This window comes from Sinocyclocheilus anshuiensis, unplaced genomic scaffold (genome assembly GCF_001515605.1).
Source record: "Sinocyclocheilus anshuiensis isolate Anshui unplaced genomic scaffold, SAMN03320099.WGS_v1.1 scaffold840, whole genome shotgun sequence".
NCBI lineage: Eukaryota > Metazoa > Chordata > Actinopteri > Cypriniformes > Cyprinidae > Sinocyclocheilus > Sinocyclocheilus anshuiensis.
In genome coordinates, this window is record NW_015552598.1 from 885753 (window position 1) to 905372 (window position 19620).

A 19620-nucleotide genomic window follows, 5' to 3' on the forward strand; every position below is an offset into this window, starting at 1 on the left:
CGTTTTTGGATGTGTGCAGACCTTCTCTTTTGCGCGTGCAACGTTTCACTAGCTTGCTCACCTGATGCCCCCTTCTTTGCGAAACGAACATTTTCTCCACAAACTCAGATCGCGCGTGTGCAAAATGCACTTTTGTGTGCGCTCAAAATATGATCTTTCGCGCGCAGAATTGTGGCAGTAATGTAAGCCCATAATCAGGAGGCGCTGGCTGGTGTGTGACTGAGTGGAGGCGGGACTAATTTGCATATTCATAGATCCGCGTATAGTAAATGAGGCAAGGGTGTAGAGCAGGGGTGTCCAACCCTGCTCCTGGAGAGCTACCGTCCTGCAGACTTTAGTTCCAACCCTGCTCCAGCACACCTGTCTGTAATTATCAAGCAACCCTGAACACCTTGATTAGCTGGTTCAGGTGTGTTTGATTGGGGTTAGAGCTGAAATCTGCAGGATGGTAGCTCACCAGGAGCAGGGTTGGACACCCCTGGTGTAGAGTTGCATTCAAGCTATTTAAAGGCATGAGAAAATTATTTTCACAAGAAAAAACATTTAAATATGTAATTTTGATGATCAAAGATACGTTTTAAGGGATAAAATATTTGACTACAGGGGGACTTTAATAAATATAATAATTTAAAAAGGAACTAAAATGATTACTGATGAACCTGTAATGAGACATTATGAAAAGTAAATCTTTGTATGTGAATATTCTCATGTAATGGCCAGTATTGTTGTTTCCTAAAACAAAAACATTTTAAAATATTTTTATTAATTAAATTAATGAAAATATTAAAATAAAGCTGGAATAAAATAAAATGCACTAGATGAAAACATACATTTAAAGAACTTAAATGATAATTAGAAATGCTGCCTTCGGCAACAAACTGAAATAAAGTAAGTTGTAGTTGAAATACTAAAATTGCTCAATTTGAAACTGAAATAAAAATGTATTCAAGCTACATAGAGATTTAAAAATAATAAAAAATCATATAACATCACCAAAAACTTAACTAAAATGTAAAAATACAAATAAACGAGAATTTTAAATATATTGATAAATACTACAATAGTATGTTAATGTAATAATGACTAATGACTTAATTTTATAGTCCGAGCAGCTCTCTCTATATAAAATTTTAAATTATTATGCAGGTACATATTACAATACAAATAACGTATTATAAAAAACGGTTCTCAAGTACATAAATGTGACCCTGGAGCACAAAACCAGTCTTAAATCGCTGGGGTATATTTGTAGCAATAGCCAAAGATACATTGTATGGGTCAAAATGATTGATTTTTCTTTTATGCCAAAAATCATTAGGATATTAAGTAAAGATCATGTTCCATGAAGATATTTTGTACATTTCCTACCGTAAATATATTAACTTAATTTTTGATTTGTAATATGCATTGCTAAGAACTTCATTTTGGACAACTTTAATATTTAGATTTTTTTTTGCACCCTCAGATTCCAGATTTTCAAATAGTTGTATCTCGGCCAAATATTGTCATATCCTAACAAACCATACATCAACGGAAAGCTTATTTATCCAGCTTCCAGATGATGTATAACTCTCAATTTCGAGAAATTGACCCTTATGACTGGTTTTGTGGTCCAGGGTCACAAATGTATTATAGTAGATGCCTAGTCTGTCTGTCTTTCTTTCAAGCCAACAAGTTCTGTTCGCAGTTCTCCAGGCTTTGGTGGAACCTCTGGAATGGTCTATAAGGTTAGAAAAAACATTGTTTATACTGTACTTAATGTTTACAGTCAACATGAAATCTAAATGTACCCAATTTGTTTTCAAAATGCACATTTCTTGATATATTGAGAACAATTCATTGGTGTATGTAATTCAATCAATCAATCAATAAAATCTCTACAGTTAAATTACAAAAATAAAATGGGTTGCAAATTGCAATTCACATTTATAGATAAATATCTAGGTAGCACAAACACCTAAACAAAACAAAACGCACAAAATCTGATTTGGAAACGTACTAAATCAGGACGGTAATACTGATGCACAACCTGTGCTCCAGCAAACATTGACAACACACTGGCTGCAAACATCCGTAGATATCTTGGCCACGAATTGACCCTTATGACTGGTTTTGTGGTCCAGGGTCACAAATGTATTATAGTCATAAAACAGCATGATGTCCAATCATGACAGAGTAACCAGCATATATCATTTCAGTAAATATAACTAAAATCTTACAGCCTATATAATATAATACAGTATAATGTAGGTTAATGCTAGGATAAAATAGAAATAAAATGATACATAGATGGTCAATATACAGCACAACATCTAAAATGTCTTTTTGCTCTTTGACAGATGACCAGCGTCTTAAGAAGAATCAGGCATTTCAAGAACAAGTATCTGAACTAACCTTGCGTTTGCTGTTTGGTTTCATTGTAAACAGACCAAAGCCAACTGGTCTTGTCGCCACTGAAGCTGGTGCACATGTTTCTTGCTGTCAGCTGTCCCACAGGAACCTCTCTTCTCCGGGACACGAGAGCAGATTTCGAGATCCACGGCGTGCTGGTGGTGTTGACCGTCCATATCCCGCCTCTAGTGTGCAAATACTTAAAGTGCGTGAAGAGTCTCTTAAAACCTTCCTGATTTCTGAGCAGGTTTGAAAGTGGCAAGAACAAGGTCGGCATATTTCCCCGCACCAGAGCTGCCTTCTGTTTGACAGACGAGTGCTTCAGCTATACATTCTCCTACAATACTGTCTCAAATATACACATGCTTACTTCCGTTTGCACGTTGACAGGCTAATTTTCATAATATAAGTACAGAGCAACAAAAATTGCCATTATTAAAAATAAATCAGAAAAGAAAACCCAGAGAAGAATTATGTTTTTTAATAATTATCTAATTTATTTTTTCCTAAATTAAGTTATAAAAAAATCTTAAATTGTTAGAGAAACTCTGAATTAGGCTATAATAACACAAAACTAAATAACTGTTACAGAGAATTGAGTTGCAAAGTATTTTATATGACAAATGAAGACAGTACAAGTTTGTATAAATTGCTTTATTCACAGAATTAAAAAATGCATCATTTTAGTTAGGCTTTGAAAAACATTTTTTTTTCATATATATGTAGTTGTGGTGTTTGGGTGTCCAAACATCCTTAGATATCTTGGCCACGATACACCTGCTGGCATCCTTAAAAGTCAGCTGGCTGACAAATGTTCTGCTAATTAAGAGAATTTGTACCTAAAGAAAGAAAAACTGTTTATTTCAATTGCCCTTCTAATTGCTGTTAATATTTAAATAGAAAGGAAATATTGGGTACTGTTAGCCCATACCAACAATTAAATTATTTTATGACTATTTTAAATAACAACACCAAATATTATTAGATTATTTATAAAATTATATCAAAATGACAATAAAAACAAAAAGCCATTATTATTTTCATGTTTACATCAACACAGCTAGTCTAAATACACCATTTCATATTGGTTAATCAAAGCTTATTTAAATGCAATTAAAAAAAAATTAAAAATGAACACTTAAGCATTTCATGTGACATAGCTAAGTATTTTATCAGTCAATTTAATCACTTCTTGCTATAAGGTCATTTCATCACAGCTAGCTATCTTAAACGTAGCAGCAAATGAAGCATATGTGTGATTATATTTAAATACAGTATTATAATTCCCACATTAAGCTGGATAAAATCTGGAGACATATACTAACCTTGTTATGTTATAATCGAAATAACATTACAGGTTTCGTTGCACGACATTCGGCAGTAAAGGTTCTTGTTACGTCTCACATGTTTGCTTTGGAAGTCTTAAATCACGTTTATCATAGGGAGTACTGAAATGGATGGTTTGTCGTAATTGCGCTAAGTAATAATAAAATAATAATTAAATTGATTAAATTAATACTTTGTTTTACACGTATTTGAACACCGGTAATTTCAAGCACGCCATAAGATGCGTTTTATATAAAAATATATGAAGAGAAAAAATTCGACCCCTCCTTTGTAAATAATGGTCGAGTCCAACAATGTGAAGCCAGCCATTAGAAATTTATTGTATAAAAATATGGATTTAAATTCGGCACGAATGGTTGCTCGTATTAACGTTTTATCGTGTTAATTTTCAAATCACCATCTATAATAATTAGATAAAAAATGAAAAGCTTTGAATCCAAAAACTATGTAACTATATCGTTTTACCATGCGTTAAACTAAGAACTTTTATTTTGAATTTAGCCTTTACCTTTGTTGACATTTTTACTTACACCGGCTGCATTCATCGTGTGTAGCATCATTTAGCTTTTACTTTTCTGCACTAAATATACTCAAATGTGCCAGAAAAGGTCTGAAGAATATATATGGCAGGTAAGATTCATAATCCTAACGCAGAAAATTATATCTGTATTTGAAGAAACGAGTGATTTTAATGCTTGTATTCCGTCACTGGTCCACACACAGCTCTTAGCTTATTGAGTGTAACGAGCTAGTTAGCTGCATCCTACAGTGCTGCTCATAACAGAGGTTGAATAGTCTTTGAAATATGTATGTTTTTAGACAAAATTAGTGTTTTATATAATCCTGTGACGTTTAATCGATAAGCTAAGCATAATGAAAATAGGACGGTAACAGAGGATTAAACAAAGGGAGGTGTGGTTTACCAGCTGGCATATCAGTAACATAAACATGAATATTAATCTATTAAAGTAAGACCACCAATTAAGATGGAAGAAAGGCAGTATTCATCTCTGACGGCCCCTATGGATTATCTTCAGTACTGGTGAGTTTGCCCAGCCCCAAAAGATCCCAAAAGAATTGCTTTCTTATATGTTTTAAATAAATTAGTGATGTGTATACTGTGATTCCAACAAATGCTATCAAAATGGGATATGAAGGTGTATGGTAAATGTGTAAACACTGACAAGAAAAAGATCAGATTATTGCCATAGGTTTTGAAGTAAGTGCAGTGTCTTTGTAATTTTGTTTTCTCAGGTATCAAACCAATTCTCAGCAGTACCAGGCAGAGCAGGTGCCACAGTACCACCAGATGGTTAATGCCGCCCAATACGCCGAGAGACCTGTGGAGGACAAAATCATGACTGATCTTTCAGTGCATCAAGATCCATATCTGGATCAACCTCAGCAGCTTCATCAACTCTCTGCCCAACCATCAGGTACGACCTTTTGCATCCTCACAGTGCATTTAACTGGGATATTTCTGCAGCTTATTAAACATCTGGTTTGCAGCCCTTCCGACGACTCCAGCAAAAGGAAAGAAAAGGGGAAGGCCTCCAAAAGGTGAAGGAAAGGAGAAGACGGAAGCTGAAGAGTCTGCCAAGAAAGCGAAGAGGACGTTAAATCGGTTCAACGGGATGTCAGTGGAGGAAGTCATGGCTAGAAAGCTGCCAGACGTCATCACACATAATCTTGACATGCTGATTGTAAGTTTCTGGTTTATAAAGTCATCAAGTTTGATCTGTTTTTATTTATTCTATAAATTAAGTACATATGTATAGTTAGGTCCATATATATTTGGACAGGCACAATGTTTATTTTTTCATCTGCTGACCAAAACATGTTCAAGTTACAATCCCATAATGAATATGGGCTTAAAGTGCACACTCTGAGCTTTCATTTGAGGGTATTCACATCAAAATTGGAGGAAAGGTTAAAGAATTACAGCTCTTTAATATGTAGCTCCCCCCTTTTTCAAGGGACCATAAGTAATTGGACAATTGACTCAAAAGCTGTTTCATGGACAGGCATGGGCTATTCCTTCATTATTTCTACATCAATTAAGCAGGTAAAAGTTCTGGAGTTGATTCTAAGTGTGCCATTTACATTTAGAAGCTGTTGCTGTGAACCCACGTCACATGGTCAAAGGAGCTCTCCATACAAATGAAACAGACAATTATTAGGCTTCAAAAACAAAATAAATCCATTAGAGAGATAGCAGGAACATTAGGAGTGGCCAAATCAACAGTTTGGTACATTCTGAGAAAAAAAAAAAGAACACCCTGGTGAGCTCAGCAACATAAAACAGCCTGGATGTCCATGCAAGACAACAGTGGTGGATGATCTGAGGATCCTTTCTATGGTAAAGAAAAACTCTTTCACAACACCCAGCCAAGGGAAGAACACTCTCCAGGAGGTAGACGTGTCACTGTCAAAGTCTACAATCAAGAGAAGACTTCACCAGAGCAAATACAGAGGGTTCACCACAAGGTGTAAACAAGGCCAGATTTGACTTTGCCAAAAAACATCTAAAAAAGTCAGACCACTTCTGGAAAAGCATTCTTTGGACGGCTGAAATTGAGATCAACCTATACCAGAATGACGGGAAGAAAAAAGTATGGAGAAGGCTTGGAACAGCTCATGATCCAATTCATAAAGCAAAAGCAACCCAGGAGTTTTTGAAGGTAAAAAAGAGGAATATTCTGCAATGGCCAAGCCCATCTCCTGATCTCAACCCGATTGAGCTGCATTTCACTTGCTGAAGACAAAACTAAAGGCAGAAAAACCCACAAACAGACAATAACTGAAGTCAGCTGCAGTAAAGGCCTGGCAAAGCATCACAAAGGAGGAAACCCAGTCTCTGCGGATGTATTTACTTGTCCAATTACATTTGAGCCCCTGAAAATGGGGGGACTGTGTATAAAAATGGTTGTAATTCCTAAGCATTTTATGTTTCTATTTTTGTTCAACCCCTTGAATTAAAGCTTAACGTCTGCACTTCAATTTCATATTAATGGTTTTATTTTTAATTCTGTTCTGGTGGCATACTGGAGTCGAAATTATTAAAATTGTGTCATTGTCCAAATATATATGGACCTAACTATTTTAAAGTTATTTTTATTTATATATTAATAATTATTATGGATTTTAAAATTAATCTGAATTAATACATATGAATAAATAGTAATATGACATTTTTGTTTGTTTGTATAAACTCGTTGCTACTTTTACAGATCGGCATCAATCCAGGACTTTTGTCAGCCTACAAGGGAAGGCATTATCCAAATCCTGGGAACCACTTTTGTATGTATTATTCAGCTTATTCTTTTGTAAAGGATGTTTATATATTTATGCTTGTCTTTTGATTGATTGTTGAATGTCTCATAGGGAAATGCCTATATCTTTCTGGGCTGACTGAGGAACAGCTCAACCACATGCATGATCAGACGCTTCCTGAACGGTATGGCATTGGTTTCACAAATATGGTGGAGAGGACAACACCTGGGAGTAAAGACCTATCAAAGTAAGTCTTTAACATTTACATTATCTGTGTGAAAGGTGTGGCCACATTTATGGTTGTTCAGCCAAATTTTGCAAACAAATTTCAGTCATTTCATGTGAGGGTGAAAGATTTCCCCATGCAGGTTTCGCAACCTATTCAAGCAGCTTGGATTTATAAGTGACTTCTGTGCGAATGAAGCTTCATACTTTGATAAACTATTGACAATAGAGAATGGACCTTTTTGGAAAGTCTCAAACAATGCAAATTTCTCCAACATCTTGCTAATGGAACCGCACCTTAAAAATGAGCTTTATGCCCTAAGAAATGCTTGATATGAATACATTTGAATATCTTGAGTGTTGGTTTGCAGCAAAGAGATCCGTGAAGGTGGCCACCAGCTTTTGGAAAAGCTCCAGAAGTACAGACCTTTAATCGCTGTGTTCAATGGAAAATGTAAGTCGTTGATTTGCTATTGATTTAAGTCTAAACTCATATTTATGATGAAAGTTAATCCTGTTTGATATTTCAGGTATTTACGAAACATTTTGCAAGGAGATTTTTGGAGTAAAGGCTAAGAACTTAGAGTTCGGATTGCAGCCTTACAAAGTGCCGGAAACAGAGACGGTACGAGCTTCTTTCTTGATAGTTTAATGTTCCTGTTTATAGTTGCATATTGATTAGATATGAGCTTCTATTGTCCAGGTTTGCTATCTGATGCCATCATCAAGCCCACGCTGTGCCCAGTTTCCTCGTGCTCAGGACAAAGTGCACTTCTTCATCAAGTTAAAGGAGCTCAGGGATCAAATGAAGGGAGTGGTGAGGACTCAAGAGATCCAAGAGACAAACTACACATTTGATCTGACTGTGGCCAAAGGTGAAGACTTTTACAACTGAAAGCCGTTTTTGTGTTGTTCAAAAATATAAGTTGTTAACCAATGTCCTTTGTCATTGTTTATTCTAGAGGATGCCAAAAGACTGGCAATCAAAGAAGAGCAGCATGACCCCGGATATGAGGAGACCTGTGCCCATGGATCACAGCAGCACCCACAGCAAGCATTTGGGGTCCATCCTTCTCCGGACACAGGTAAATAAATATTGTGTACGGAAAGAATATGAACAATTTTGTGTCAGGTGCTTGTAATAATAGTCAAAATTCTTTAGACCAGGTATCGGACAACCGGTGGACAATGCAGCCGTTTGCAGACCAGATTCCAGACATCAGATGTAGCAACAGCAACTGAATAGCCTGAGAAAAGTAGTTCTCGCACAAAGACTGTTGTCTACACTGTATGTACTGAGAAGGACCAACTAAACTTTATTTTTTTTTTATTGTTTTATTTCATATTTGAATGCGTTTTGCCTGTTTCCTGAAGTTGTTACCTGAATTATTTCAGTGTGTGAAAGCGTGAATGACTTTCTGATTGAGACATTTCTTAATTTTGTGCCTCTATTTTTATCCTTTTAAGGAAACTTCAGTCATAAACTACAGTTCAAAGGTTTGGGTTAGTAAGATTTTTTTTCTTAAAGAAATTAATTTCTATTCAGCAAGTATGCATTTCAAACAAATACTGTTCATTTGAACACAAAAAATGTTAAGCAGCATTGTTTTTTCACTTTCTACATTCGAAATAATAGGAAATGTTACTTGAGCAGCAAATCTTCATATTAGAATGATTTCTGAAGGATCATGTGACACTGAAGACTGGCGTAACGATGCTGAAAATTCAGCTTTGCATCACTGGAATAAATTACATTTTAAAATATATTCAAATAGAAAACCGTTATTTTAAATTGTAATAATATTTCACAATATTACTGTTTTTACTGTATTTTGGGTCAAATAAATACAGCCTTGGTGAGCACAAGAGACTTCTTTTTTTTTTTTTTTTATCTTACCCAAACTTTTGATTGGTAATGTGTATTCCCATTAGCTGAAGTTATGTATTTTCGTGATATTGGAATTATTTCACATTCACATGTTTTTTTTATACGAGTATTTCAGTGCAACAAATTCCTAATGGAAACCATGGCTGGACTCTGGAAGAGGTTTATCACTGTGCATGTCCTCAGTGCATGGATTTAAAGTAGAATTGCAGATGGCATGCTCAGTCCCAAGTTATGGTGCTTATTGAAAACAGATCACTCAATTTACCTCATTTTGAATGCTATTTTTAGAATTGTGTTTTGTTATTTTGCAATCAGTATGTATAACCGTTTAGTACCATTTATACCTGTTACATCATAATAACCCAGCTTCATTTTTGCTGTGAGAATTATGTACTATGTATGTCATTTTGTAAGTTGTATTTTGTTTTTTATATGTATGTATTACTAAGGGCCAAATAAAGCCATGTGTATTAGTTATTGTCAGTTATTGTCACAATTAAAATTAAAATACATACCTTTCTAATACGTCTGAAATAAAAGCCGCGACTATAATCTTCGTTGTTGAGAAATCAGTGAAGAAATATTTTTGCAAGGTGCAAATCGCCACAACCGAACTATGTATTTAAGACTTTATTTTGACATTTGCTAAACGGGAAACGGACGTTTTTTTATTTATTGAAGCGCAGCCAATAGGAAGCACGCTCTGAAGCGTTTAAATGTCACAGGAGACGGAGGTCATGCTATTAAATTTAGAGGGGTGCAGTTTTTCATCTCCATAATGAATTTAAGATAAAACTAATAGCGTGCAGTACGTTTTTGTTTTTACATTTAAAACACGTAACAATATAGCTTAATTTCTGATTTCTTTGTTTTCTATTTAAATTTAACTTAAGAGACAGACATACTGTGCCCAACACGCCCCTAGTATTGGTGCTTTTGGTACGCTCCACTGTCAAATGATTTCTCGCTGTTGGTCTCGTCTTTGTTGCTTTCACCGGTTTTGTTCCTAAAACGAGAAAAATCAACATTTCAGTGGACTATCGTTCTACTATCACAACGGTATGTATTCATTTAACAAACAAAGCTTAATTTGATTAATTACACAATGTAAATGCATTTTATGCCGATAGAAGCGCTCTGCACAGTTAGCTAGCGACCATCATTCATTGTGCTCAATGAATTGGCACTCTAGGCCAGTATTAGCCGAACATGCTAACAGTATCACATATGGTTTTTATGTTTATGTAAAATAAAGGATCACAGCCGTTTACCTGCACTTGTCCTGCTGAATTAATATGTAATTACTAAATTTAGATTAGTTTTCTCAGTACCACAGTTTAAATTACTGGATGTGTCTAAATAGTGAGATGTGTTGGATGATTACGTGGAGTGTGTGTTTAAAATCCAGCACACAGAACCTTTTCTGATCTGGTTTATACATTTAAGCCAGACTATAGGCTGGATATGTTTTGATGTTCTCTAAATGTAGAATTGCGTTTATGTATAATTTAACCTATTTATTATATAACTATAAAATAAGCTAGAAGTAAAAGGGCTGGTTATAAATATTCCCCTGTGAGAATACCACTTGAAATTGCTGTTGAAATGAACACAAATATTGATTTATTTAAGTAAATCCTTTAGAGATGGATGAAAGGCTCTATGGATCTTTGCCTCATGCCCCTTCGGAATACCTCCAACAATGGTGAGTGTCCCCATATGTCGTCATTTGGCGCGAAGATTAATTACGATCCCACTGGTTTTCTTATGCTGTTATAATAACATTCAGCATTTTAAAGGTCCCATATTGTCAAAACTGAAATTTCCTGGCTTTTTTCATGATTACTGAGGTCTATGGGCTATTTAACTACCATATAAGTGTCAAAACAGTCAGTCCACAGTAAAATGCACACAGCCTGCATAAAGTAGCTGTGATTTTTCACGAACCATTGTGACTTCCGTAAAAAGTTGACGTCAGAACTACAGTCACCACCCCGAGCACCGCCCACCGTCCCACTCTCCTTTTGCCAAACCCCCAGACAACATCGCATCCATGCCATTGCTGACTGAGCAACAACAACACGGAAACATGTCGAAAAGGTTAACTTTAACAACGAAACCAGATCGGCCTTCCTGTAAGGTTGCACTCTCACTCAAAGGATGGACGATCTGACAGGATTGTTACTATGAGGTGGATCACATCTAACGTGTATAGTAAAGACAAACTCACCGTGTCTATCTAGTCATGATGAAGATGTATATACATTTCAATTTCAGCAGGCAACTATTTTTACAGCTACATTATTGTTCCAGCCACAATTAATCACAACAATGTATATACAATTACAAATGATTATATATAAATCATCAGTTTGTTGTTTTACACACATGCACACAGACATTATTTCATACATGACATACTGGCACCCAACATCACAACAAGATGATATTTTAAGCTCCTTATGTAGCCGAATCTGCGCTGGTTTGAATGGGCCACCTCCAGTTTCTCCTTTGTTTTGCTGCCTCCAGCTAGCGCTATGACGTCGCTGACCCTAGTTACCTGTGGTTGGCCTGGCCGTGCGTCACTCAGAACACAACAGGCCAATCAGAAGACAGGCTCATGAATATTAATTACAGGCCAAAATCGTCCTGTTCTCAGCAGAGCTCCTGAGAAAGGAGCTGTAAAAATATATTGAGATGGTTTTTGGTACTTATACCGCAAATATATATTCTTAAGGACATCAAAACCTCAAATAAAACTCCAGAAAGGTGTACAATATGGGACCTTTAAGTCTGTTTTTGAATGCTACTAACCAGTCTGTAGCGCCATGCACGAAAAAAGCAACAATAACAAGTTATTAGCCAGCTTACATGAAGAAGAAACTGCCATGGTTTTGCCACTTGTGTTTGTTTTGAAAACGGACGTTCCTGCAATTATTAATATGTTCTTTTTGCAGGGTTGCATTAATGACTTGACTTCTCAAATGATTATAGTTTAACTCCATATCTCTTTATGGAAGTTGCACCTGCTTCACATAAGACAATCTCCGATGTAAAGGAGACGCAGTTATTATGTTGAAGTGTCAGTTAAGTGATGCATAATTTCTAGTTATTAAACTGAATTTTTAATGAGTATTTTCATTTTATAGATTTATTTTAAAAATATTACAAGCTTTATAGTCATTATACAATATATTGTAGTTTAATAATTAATTAAAACGTCATTAGTATTATTATGGCATTATATAAGCTTTGCAATCTACATGGTTGTGAATGTATTTTCATTTTTGTTTGTGTTGTCTAACTGTTAACTTTTAAGTGTTTCTTGTTAAATAAGACTTAGGTGTCTGTTAACTCATGTTAAAATGATTTCTAATTATGAAACTATATTTTAGTTTTACATTTTTATTTTAAAAATATTATAGTTATAAAATATCGTTTTATAATTAACTGTGATTAATGCACCATTCATAATATTAATATCATCCCATTATATTTATGCAAAGGTAAATATGCGATCTAAATAGCTGCAAATGTATTTTAATCTTTATGTATTATCAAATTGTTAAATGTTTTTCTTGTCAAGTGAAGGAGTAATTATGCAAAGTTACTTTACCTGTAAACACCAATGTTTTCTGTTAAATGCAGTGTTGGGATAATCATGACTTCACTACATCGGTACAGAATATTGGTCAAACTGATTAACAATCTCTATTTTGCATCTTATTAAATATGCACTTTTAAGATGGACTTTTTTCTACAGAAGTCTAAGTTGGACTGACAACTCAGTCAGTCCCTGTTGTATTTCTGAACTAGGGTTCAGTCAGCTCAGCAGCATCTGCAGGCCCTTCAAGCTCAGTATCCTCACATGGCTAATGGCAATGCTGGTTTTATGATGGAGGGACGCAGAGAAGATGGAGGCATGCCGCAGATGCCTGTACACCCAGAGGATGCCGCCCAAGTGGAGCCTGCGGCTGCACAGAAAGGTAGTTATCCAGGACTGTGTGTTTTCAAGCATCAGAACTGAGCTCAGCAGACAATACATTCTCTCATGTAGCTTTTAGTCAGAGTGTTTTTTTCCCCGTTTAAGCACCTGCTAAAGGAAAGCGAGGAAGGGCAGCGAGCAAAGAACCTAAAGCCAAAGGTGAACCTAAAGCCAAACCTGGACCCAAACCCAAAAAAGCCAAGGAGGATAAGGAGGCCCCGCCAGCTGAAGGACAGGAGAAGATTGACGGAGCCTTCAAGAAAGTCAAGAGGAAAGTCGATCGCTTCAAGGGCATGTCGGAGGAGGAAGTCATGAAGAGAACACTGCCTGACATTCTTACCCCCAATCTGGACTATGTCATTGCAAGTTTTTATGGCTTTTCTTTGAAGTTGTCTTTTAACAATGAAGAATGTTAACCCAAAGATGGCATTGAACCCAAATGATTGAAATGAATCTTATATTTATGATACAGATCGGAATTAATCCAGGGTTGATGGCGGCCTACATTGGAAGATGGTTTCCTGGACCAGGAAACCATTTTTGTAAGTAGACTACAATTCTACTCATGTCTATGGTTATATTATGCTTTAATGTAAAAGAGATTTTATTGTTATTATATTGTTTATTTTATTTATATAATTGCTATTATAAATATATTGTAGGGCTGTCAAATCGATTATTCGCATCCAAAATACGTTTTTGTTTACAATAATCGATTTGACAGCCCTAATATATTGTTGTTTTTAATATATTAATATAAAAGGTTGTTTACAAACATAAAAAGAGAAATTCTAAAGGTTAATATATATTAATAATATAAATAAAATATTCTAATATAATATAAATAATGAAAGAACAAATATTATAAACAACTTGTATTCATATTTTTAAAAGGAATTGTTCAAAACAGTTATGTTGACATTATTATCTTTCAATATAAAGAGGTATTTTATATTATGTCTTTATTGTTAATAATATAACAGTGCTATTAGTATTGTTATTATTATTATTATTATTAATAAATTCATATAAAATTAAATTATTATATTAACATTTTAAAAAGTGGTTGTAGACAAATATAAAAAGATTTTATACTGTTAAGAGTTTTTAATATAGTAATGTAAATACAGAAATATTCTAATATAAAATAAAATTTATTATATATATAAAAAAATTCAAATATAAAATAACGTAAATAATTATGCAGCATAATATATTTTTAAAAATCTATAATATATTAATTAAAAAAAATAAATAGTTTAAAATCTCTAATCTTTCAATTATTAAACTATAATCGTTCTTGTCAATCTTTTAGGGAAGTGTCTGTTCCTGTCTGGATTCACAGAGAAGCTGCTAAATCACATGGATGATCAGAGTTTGCCTGAGAAATACAGCATCGGCTTCACAAATATGGTAGAGAGAGCGACACCGGGAAGCAAAGATCTCTCTAGGTGCGCTAGATTGTCACTCTACTTTCATTCTTTACTGGAAATAGTGATGTTCCTCTCATCCAAGCTGTTTTACTTGTCACCTTCTGCAGCAAGGAGCTTCGAGAAGGTGGTAAAATCTTAGTGGAAAAGATAAAGAAATTCAAGCCACTCATAGCAGTTTTTAATGGAAAATGTAAGTATTCAAACACAAATACAGAATGCAAACTGATATGAAGGTGGGCATTTAACAATTACAATTGTTTTAGGTATATATGAAATGTTCTGTAGGGAGATATTTGGGAAGAAGCCCAAAACACTTGAATTTGGCCTACAGCCTCACAGGATTCCTGACTCTGAGACGGTAAAAAAAAAAAAAAAATGTTTTGGTTCACTTCATGAAAAAAATGTGGTCAGGTATGAGTCATATGCTGTATCTTACTGTTTTCTGTAGGCGTTGTACCTGATGCCCTCCTCCAGCGCCCGCTGTGCTCAGTTTCCTCGTGCTCAGGACAAAGTGCATTTTTACATCAAGCTGAGAGAGCTCCGAGATCAGCTGAAGGGTGTTGCGAAGCCCAAGGAGATCGAAGAAGTGAACTACTCGTTTGATCTTGGCATGGCCAAAGGTACAAGCAGACCGTTTGTGATAGCCCTCCTGATGTACACAATTATGAACTGTACTTGACCACTTTATCTTCCTTCTGTCTTGCAGAGGACGCTAAGAAGATGGCCATCAAGGAAGAGCAGTATGATCCTGGTTATGAGACAGCTTTCGGAGGGGCGTATGGAGAACCGGCACCTGAAGGAGGTCAAAGCAATGGATATTGTAACTTCTCCACATCTGAGGAGAAAGGTTGGTACCATCTTTCCTCTGTGGAACACAAAAGAAGATATATTTTTGTCCATACAATGAAAGTCAGAGGGGTCTTTAGATGTTTAAAATCAATTTTTGTGTTCATATCTCCAGCTGACGCAGCGGAGAGGGCGCCTACGAATCCAAACGCGGGTGGCCAGGTTCAAGACGGTCAGTGGATGACGCAGTCTTTTGCCGATCAGATCCCAGACATCGGCAGCTCCTCTCAAGCCCAAAGCTGGGGTGTATGAGGAAGGACCGTTCTCAGGGACTTCAGACGAAGCCTGTCGGTTCCTGTGCTCTTCCAGAGATGCTGTGCCTCTTATCTTCTCTCAGTCGAATCCAGGAGTCTTTGGGGCATTGGTTTCTTTCTCCTGTGCGTTGCTGTGACAGTCTGTTACGTTAGAATTTCAGGACCGATTTGAGGAATCCGTATCATGCGAGGTGGCCCAACTTGCACAAGGAGAATCCAATGGCTGCTGTGCTTTTAAAGAAACTGTACCTCTGAACTTCAATTTGGGGGCCTTTGAGATCTCAAATGCCTCTTTATTAAAGAAAAGAACAGTTTTTACTATGAATTTCAATTAGACCTTTTAGGAATTAGCATTTCTATGAAACTGGAGAATATACTCATCTTTTACTTTAATGGTTTAGAGTTGTTGACGTTATTTTTTGGTAGTTTAGTGTACGAGGTTCTAAGCACTGGTTTATTGCATTATGCGATATCAGGGACTGATAATTGATTTGTTCATAAGGAGCACTCACTATTATTTCATTTGATATTTTAGATGGGACGTATTATGTTTGCTTTTGTAGTAATATTTGAAGTGTAACTACCCAAATCTTTTTAAAGTGCACATTTTACATATAATATTGCAAAATCTGTGAGGATGACATTTAAATAATGTTTTGTTACTATAATAATGTGACAAATTAGGTCTTTTTACATGTTGGAAGGACATAATTACTGGTGACTGGAAATGTTTTTAAATGTGTTCCTTGTGAGGAAGCATCAGCATCACTTTTTTTTTTAAATGTACACAACCTCTCCGCCTTCAGTACTGTAAAACACAATACAGTATGACTGTTTATATAAGTGAAATAATTCTGAACATGCCATAATTTATGGATTTATCCACATGCTTTTACTTGGTGCTATTTTTTACCCTTTCTGTAAACATGATTATCTTTTTTGTTTATTAAAATACAGTTATGCTCATTTCTGCTTGTACATTTATTTCCATATTAGTATTATATATTATACTTTAGTGAGAAAAGCTTGTAAACTGGTAGAAAATGTTTAATTATATATTGTATATTTTAAGGAGATTATACATAAACACAAGCACTAAACACTAAACCCAAGAATTCATCTGACATTCATTTTGTAAATGATCTGACATCTTTAATTTATAGGCAGTTTAAGTAAGTTAAAGTGGTGTGATTACATAAAAATCAAGATTCAAAAGGTTACTGAAACCTTTTTTATTCAAAATAATTACACGGTGTATGTAAGAAGAGGTGGTGCTGGTAAGTGAGTTGGGTTTGAAGTTGAAGGGAGTTGGTGAAGAGTTGGATATTTCTGAATGAGTAAGTAACTGAAGGCAGCAATTCTTATTTAGGTCACTCTTAGCTTGTTTTCACTAATATATTTCTTAGATGTTGGAATATTCTCCCATTCATCTATTAGGGTCAGCTCTGACAGCGGCGATGTGAGCTTCAGGAGTTCTGGAAAACAATATTCGATCCTAACACCACACAATCACGCCAAATATCATCTTCAAGAAGAGTTTAAGGCTACTCACCATTTTCTTTTAAAAAAAGGAAAGCATCCTTATATCCATTTTTGACACATCTCAGCCAAGACCTTACGAAACACCACCACAAGGTTATGTGGGCCTAAGTATGTTTTTGAAAAAAAGCATTCAAAAATGTACCTCTGGTTCTGGAGGAAAAAATGCAGTGACCACACGGTGTGTGTTAATGAAGTTGATGTGAATGCTGACGTTATTGACGTGATGTGACGTGACATGACATGACATGACATGTGGCCAAGTATGGTGACCCATACTTGGAATTAGTGCTCTGCATTGAACCCAACCAAAGTGCACACACACAGCAGTGAACACACACACACACACCCAGAGCAGATTCCCGGGGAGCAGTTGGGGGTTCGGTGCCTTGCTCAAGGGCACCTCAGTCGTGGTATTGAAGGTGGAAGAGAGCACTGTACATTCACTCCCCCCACCTACAATCCCTGCCGGTACGAGACTTGAACCCGCAACCTTTGGGTTACGAGTCCGACTCTAACCATTAGGCCACGACTTCCCGTTGTAGTATATGTCATGAAAGTAAAAAGCGTTGCCATTAGGACTGACGTCACTCTCTCCAGAAAAAGGCAAGATGGTGATTGTGTTCCTCAGACTAGAGAAAGGCATGTTATCAAGCAATGCTCCATCTACATACCTCTGAAAACTTATAATATGGGTAAAAACTTTAAAAATGGTTGAAACTTTAATTTAATTTGCATTTCAACTAACTAAATAAAAGACACACTCAGTAATTATTTTCCTAATTAGAAAATAATATAATCTTCAAAATATGTAACAAAAAAAATGTACATCGACGTAGAAAAAGCTGTTTTCATTTACATGGAGCGGGTCGCCTCGTGTTGAGGTCACATGACCAGCAGAACATTTTTCAAGTTTTATCTCGGTAGCTTTTCGACATTTTATGTCGCAAATATGAGCGTAAACTTAAAAAAAAATGCCGATCTATAAACTTCGAAATGCGAAACTTTCGCTCGTGGAAAATATTAGGCTCAACTGAAAATATTTGCATCCACACCACTAGGTGTCAGTCATATCAAGATAATAAAGCCAGCAAAACATCAAAACTAATAAAATATCAGTAAGAGCACATTCAATTGAAAAACTGACTATTATTGCGAACCAAAATATACGGTCAAACGGCTGTGTTTGGCTACATACTATTCCATGATATCTTGGAGGTATCACGCCACAGTACAGTGGATAAAAGCAACTACAAATCAGAGCCTGCAGACAGAGAGCAAAGTGTAAATCATAAATCCTCATTAACACTTATCTATTCATCATGCAGGAAGCAAAAGGTAGTTGAGTTCACCTGAGTGAGATCTTCTTTACTGTCAAACTCAGACACCAACACATTTGTCCCATCTGACACTCGTGTGAGTGACACAAACAGCCGTCCACTGGCGAGTAGGTGGGCATCATCAGGCAGGTCACGGTTTAGGAAGTTTCGTACTATCTTCAGCAGGTCGAAGGAGGGATGCACAGCACCCAGAGTGCCTTTCCGAGTCTCTCGAGACATGTCCAGCAAATTTTCACAGGATTTGGCTTCAAAATGGATTTACGAATGGAATATTAATCAATATAATAGTCATCCAAATGAATTAAACAGGGGTTTTTCTAGCTTTAATGAGTCTTCTGAAATAAGTTTAGATTTTAAAACTACTATTCACTATCATTGTGTCATTGAATGTGAAAGATTTGTCTTTTGGATTCGTGACAAATGCCTTCAACACACCTTATTTGTTGTCTTTTACAAATTGTGTGAAGTTTTAAAACTAGAAATAATTGTTGAAACATACCTGGAGACATTTGGCATGCTAGTATTGCACCCATGAGAGCACCAGATGAAGCCCCACAAATCTTCTTCACCCCCTTAAGAAGAAACGGGGCCCGTTCAAATAAACAGCTATAGACTCCACAGTAGTAAGCCATCAGAAATCCACAGCCAGCAAAAGAGATATTCCATTCTTTAGCAGATTCTTGCATGTTCTTCAACATATGAATCCCTGAGGTTATGTAGTGCAAGTGCGATAAATTACAGTGAGTCCAAATGAAGGTCAGTCAGTAGCACTGATAGTATCTGGCAACGTTCTACTATTACGAAATAGAGTGTTGCAATCGCAGGAGACATGTACTGGAAAAACATAGTGAGGACATTGCTGTGATCATTGAGTGATTTTTTTGTCAAAACATTAGTGATCTTGAAAGCCTTGATTGTGTTTGTGAGCAAAACTCGCTGCCATAATACTGTTAAATACTGGTTATTCCAAATAATTAATAACTTTTCAGCAAGAAAATACTACTAATTATAATACGATTTATTTTTTCAGAATTTATTTTTAATTGAATTACATATAAAATATGAAAGGTATAATATATAATTTCAAATTGTTATTTAA

The 19620-nt window shown here is 35.7% G+C and overlaps 5 protein-coding genes across 9 annotated transcripts in view; 2 read left to right on the top strand and 3 right to left on the bottom strand.

Moving 5' to 3' along the window:
- LOC107665729 (5'-nucleotidase domain-containing protein 3-like) overlaps window positions 1-2849 on the bottom strand; it is a 12207-nt gene extending 9358 nt beyond the window's left edge. The window contains exon 1 of the mRNA XM_016456737.1: window positions 2395-2849. Coding sequence (XP_016312223.1) covers window positions 2395-2668 — 274 coding nt within the window. The 5' untranslated portion in view covers window positions 2669-2849. The remainder of the gene's footprint in view (window positions 1-2394) is intronic.
- LOC107665731 (uncharacterized protein C12orf73 homolog) lies at window positions 1643-3807 on the bottom strand. Of its 2 annotated transcripts, none has more exons than XM_016456739.1 (4): window positions 3717-3807; window positions 3153-3230; window positions 2000-2081; window positions 1643-1720 (listed from the first exon to the last, which is right to left on the bottom strand). In XM_016456739.1, the coding sequence occupies exons 2-4, from the start codon at window positions 3176-3178 to the stop codon at window positions 1643-1645; spliced, it is 186 nt and encodes a 61-aa protein (XP_016312225.1). In that variant the 5' UTR covers window positions 3179-3230; window positions 3717-3807. The 2 variants fall into 2 exon arrangements, with proteins under 2 accessions (XP_016312225.1, XP_016312226.1); XM_016456740.1 differs by having other exon boundaries at window positions 2000-2077; window positions 3149-3230.
- Window positions 3808-4029: 222 nt separating this feature from the next.
- Window positions 4030-8744, top strand: LOC107665730 (G/T mismatch-specific thymine DNA glycosylase-like). Its single transcript, XM_016456738.1, has 11 exons — window positions 4030-4368; window positions 4708-4780; window positions 4993-5174; window positions 5248-5441; window positions 6969-7038; window positions 7123-7258; window positions 7608-7690; window positions 7767-7861; window positions 7940-8111; window positions 8199-8321; window positions 8399-8744. The coding sequence occupies exons 1-11, from the start codon at window positions 4362-4364 to the stop codon at window positions 8476-8478; spliced, it is 1215 nt and encodes a 404-aa protein (XP_016312224.1). The 5' UTR covers window positions 4030-4361; the 3' UTR covers window positions 8479-8744.
- A 2012-nt stretch (window positions 8745-10756) lies between these two features.
- Window positions 10757-15788, top strand: LOC107665733 (G/T mismatch-specific thymine DNA glycosylase-like). The gene is made up of 10 exons (XM_016456742.1): window positions 10757-10829; window positions 12941-13110; window positions 13215-13471; window positions 13582-13651; window positions 14425-14560; window positions 14650-14732; window positions 14806-14900; window positions 14991-15162; window positions 15249-15389; window positions 15504-15788. Exons 1-10 carry the CDS (start codon window positions 10771-10773, stop codon window positions 15638-15640), a joined length of 1320 nt encoding a protein of 439 aa, XP_016312228.1. The 5' UTR covers window positions 10757-10770; the 3' UTR covers window positions 15641-15788.
- A 3-nt stretch (window positions 15789-15791) lies between these two features.
- Window positions 15792-19260, bottom strand: LOC107665735 (patatin-like phospholipase domain-containing protein 2). Of its 4 annotated transcripts, none has more exons than XM_016456743.1 (5): window positions 19021-19260; window positions 18534-18766; window positions 18380-18445; window positions 17195-17288; window positions 15792-15933 (listed from the first exon to the last, which is right to left on the bottom strand). In XM_016456743.1, exons 1-5 carry the CDS (start codon window positions 19217-19219, stop codon window positions 15800-15802), a joined length of 726 nt encoding a protein of 241 aa, XP_016312229.1. In that variant the 5' UTR covers window positions 19220-19260; the 3' UTR covers window positions 15792-15799. The 4 variants fall into 4 exon arrangements, with proteins under 4 accessions (XP_016312229.1, XP_016312232.1, XP_016312230.1 ...); XM_016456746.1 differs by having other exon boundaries at window positions 15907-15933; window positions 17195-17334; XM_016456744.1 differs by lacking the exon at window positions 15792-15933 and adding an exon at window positions 16792-17117.
- Window positions 19261-19620: the final 360 nt, after the last annotated feature.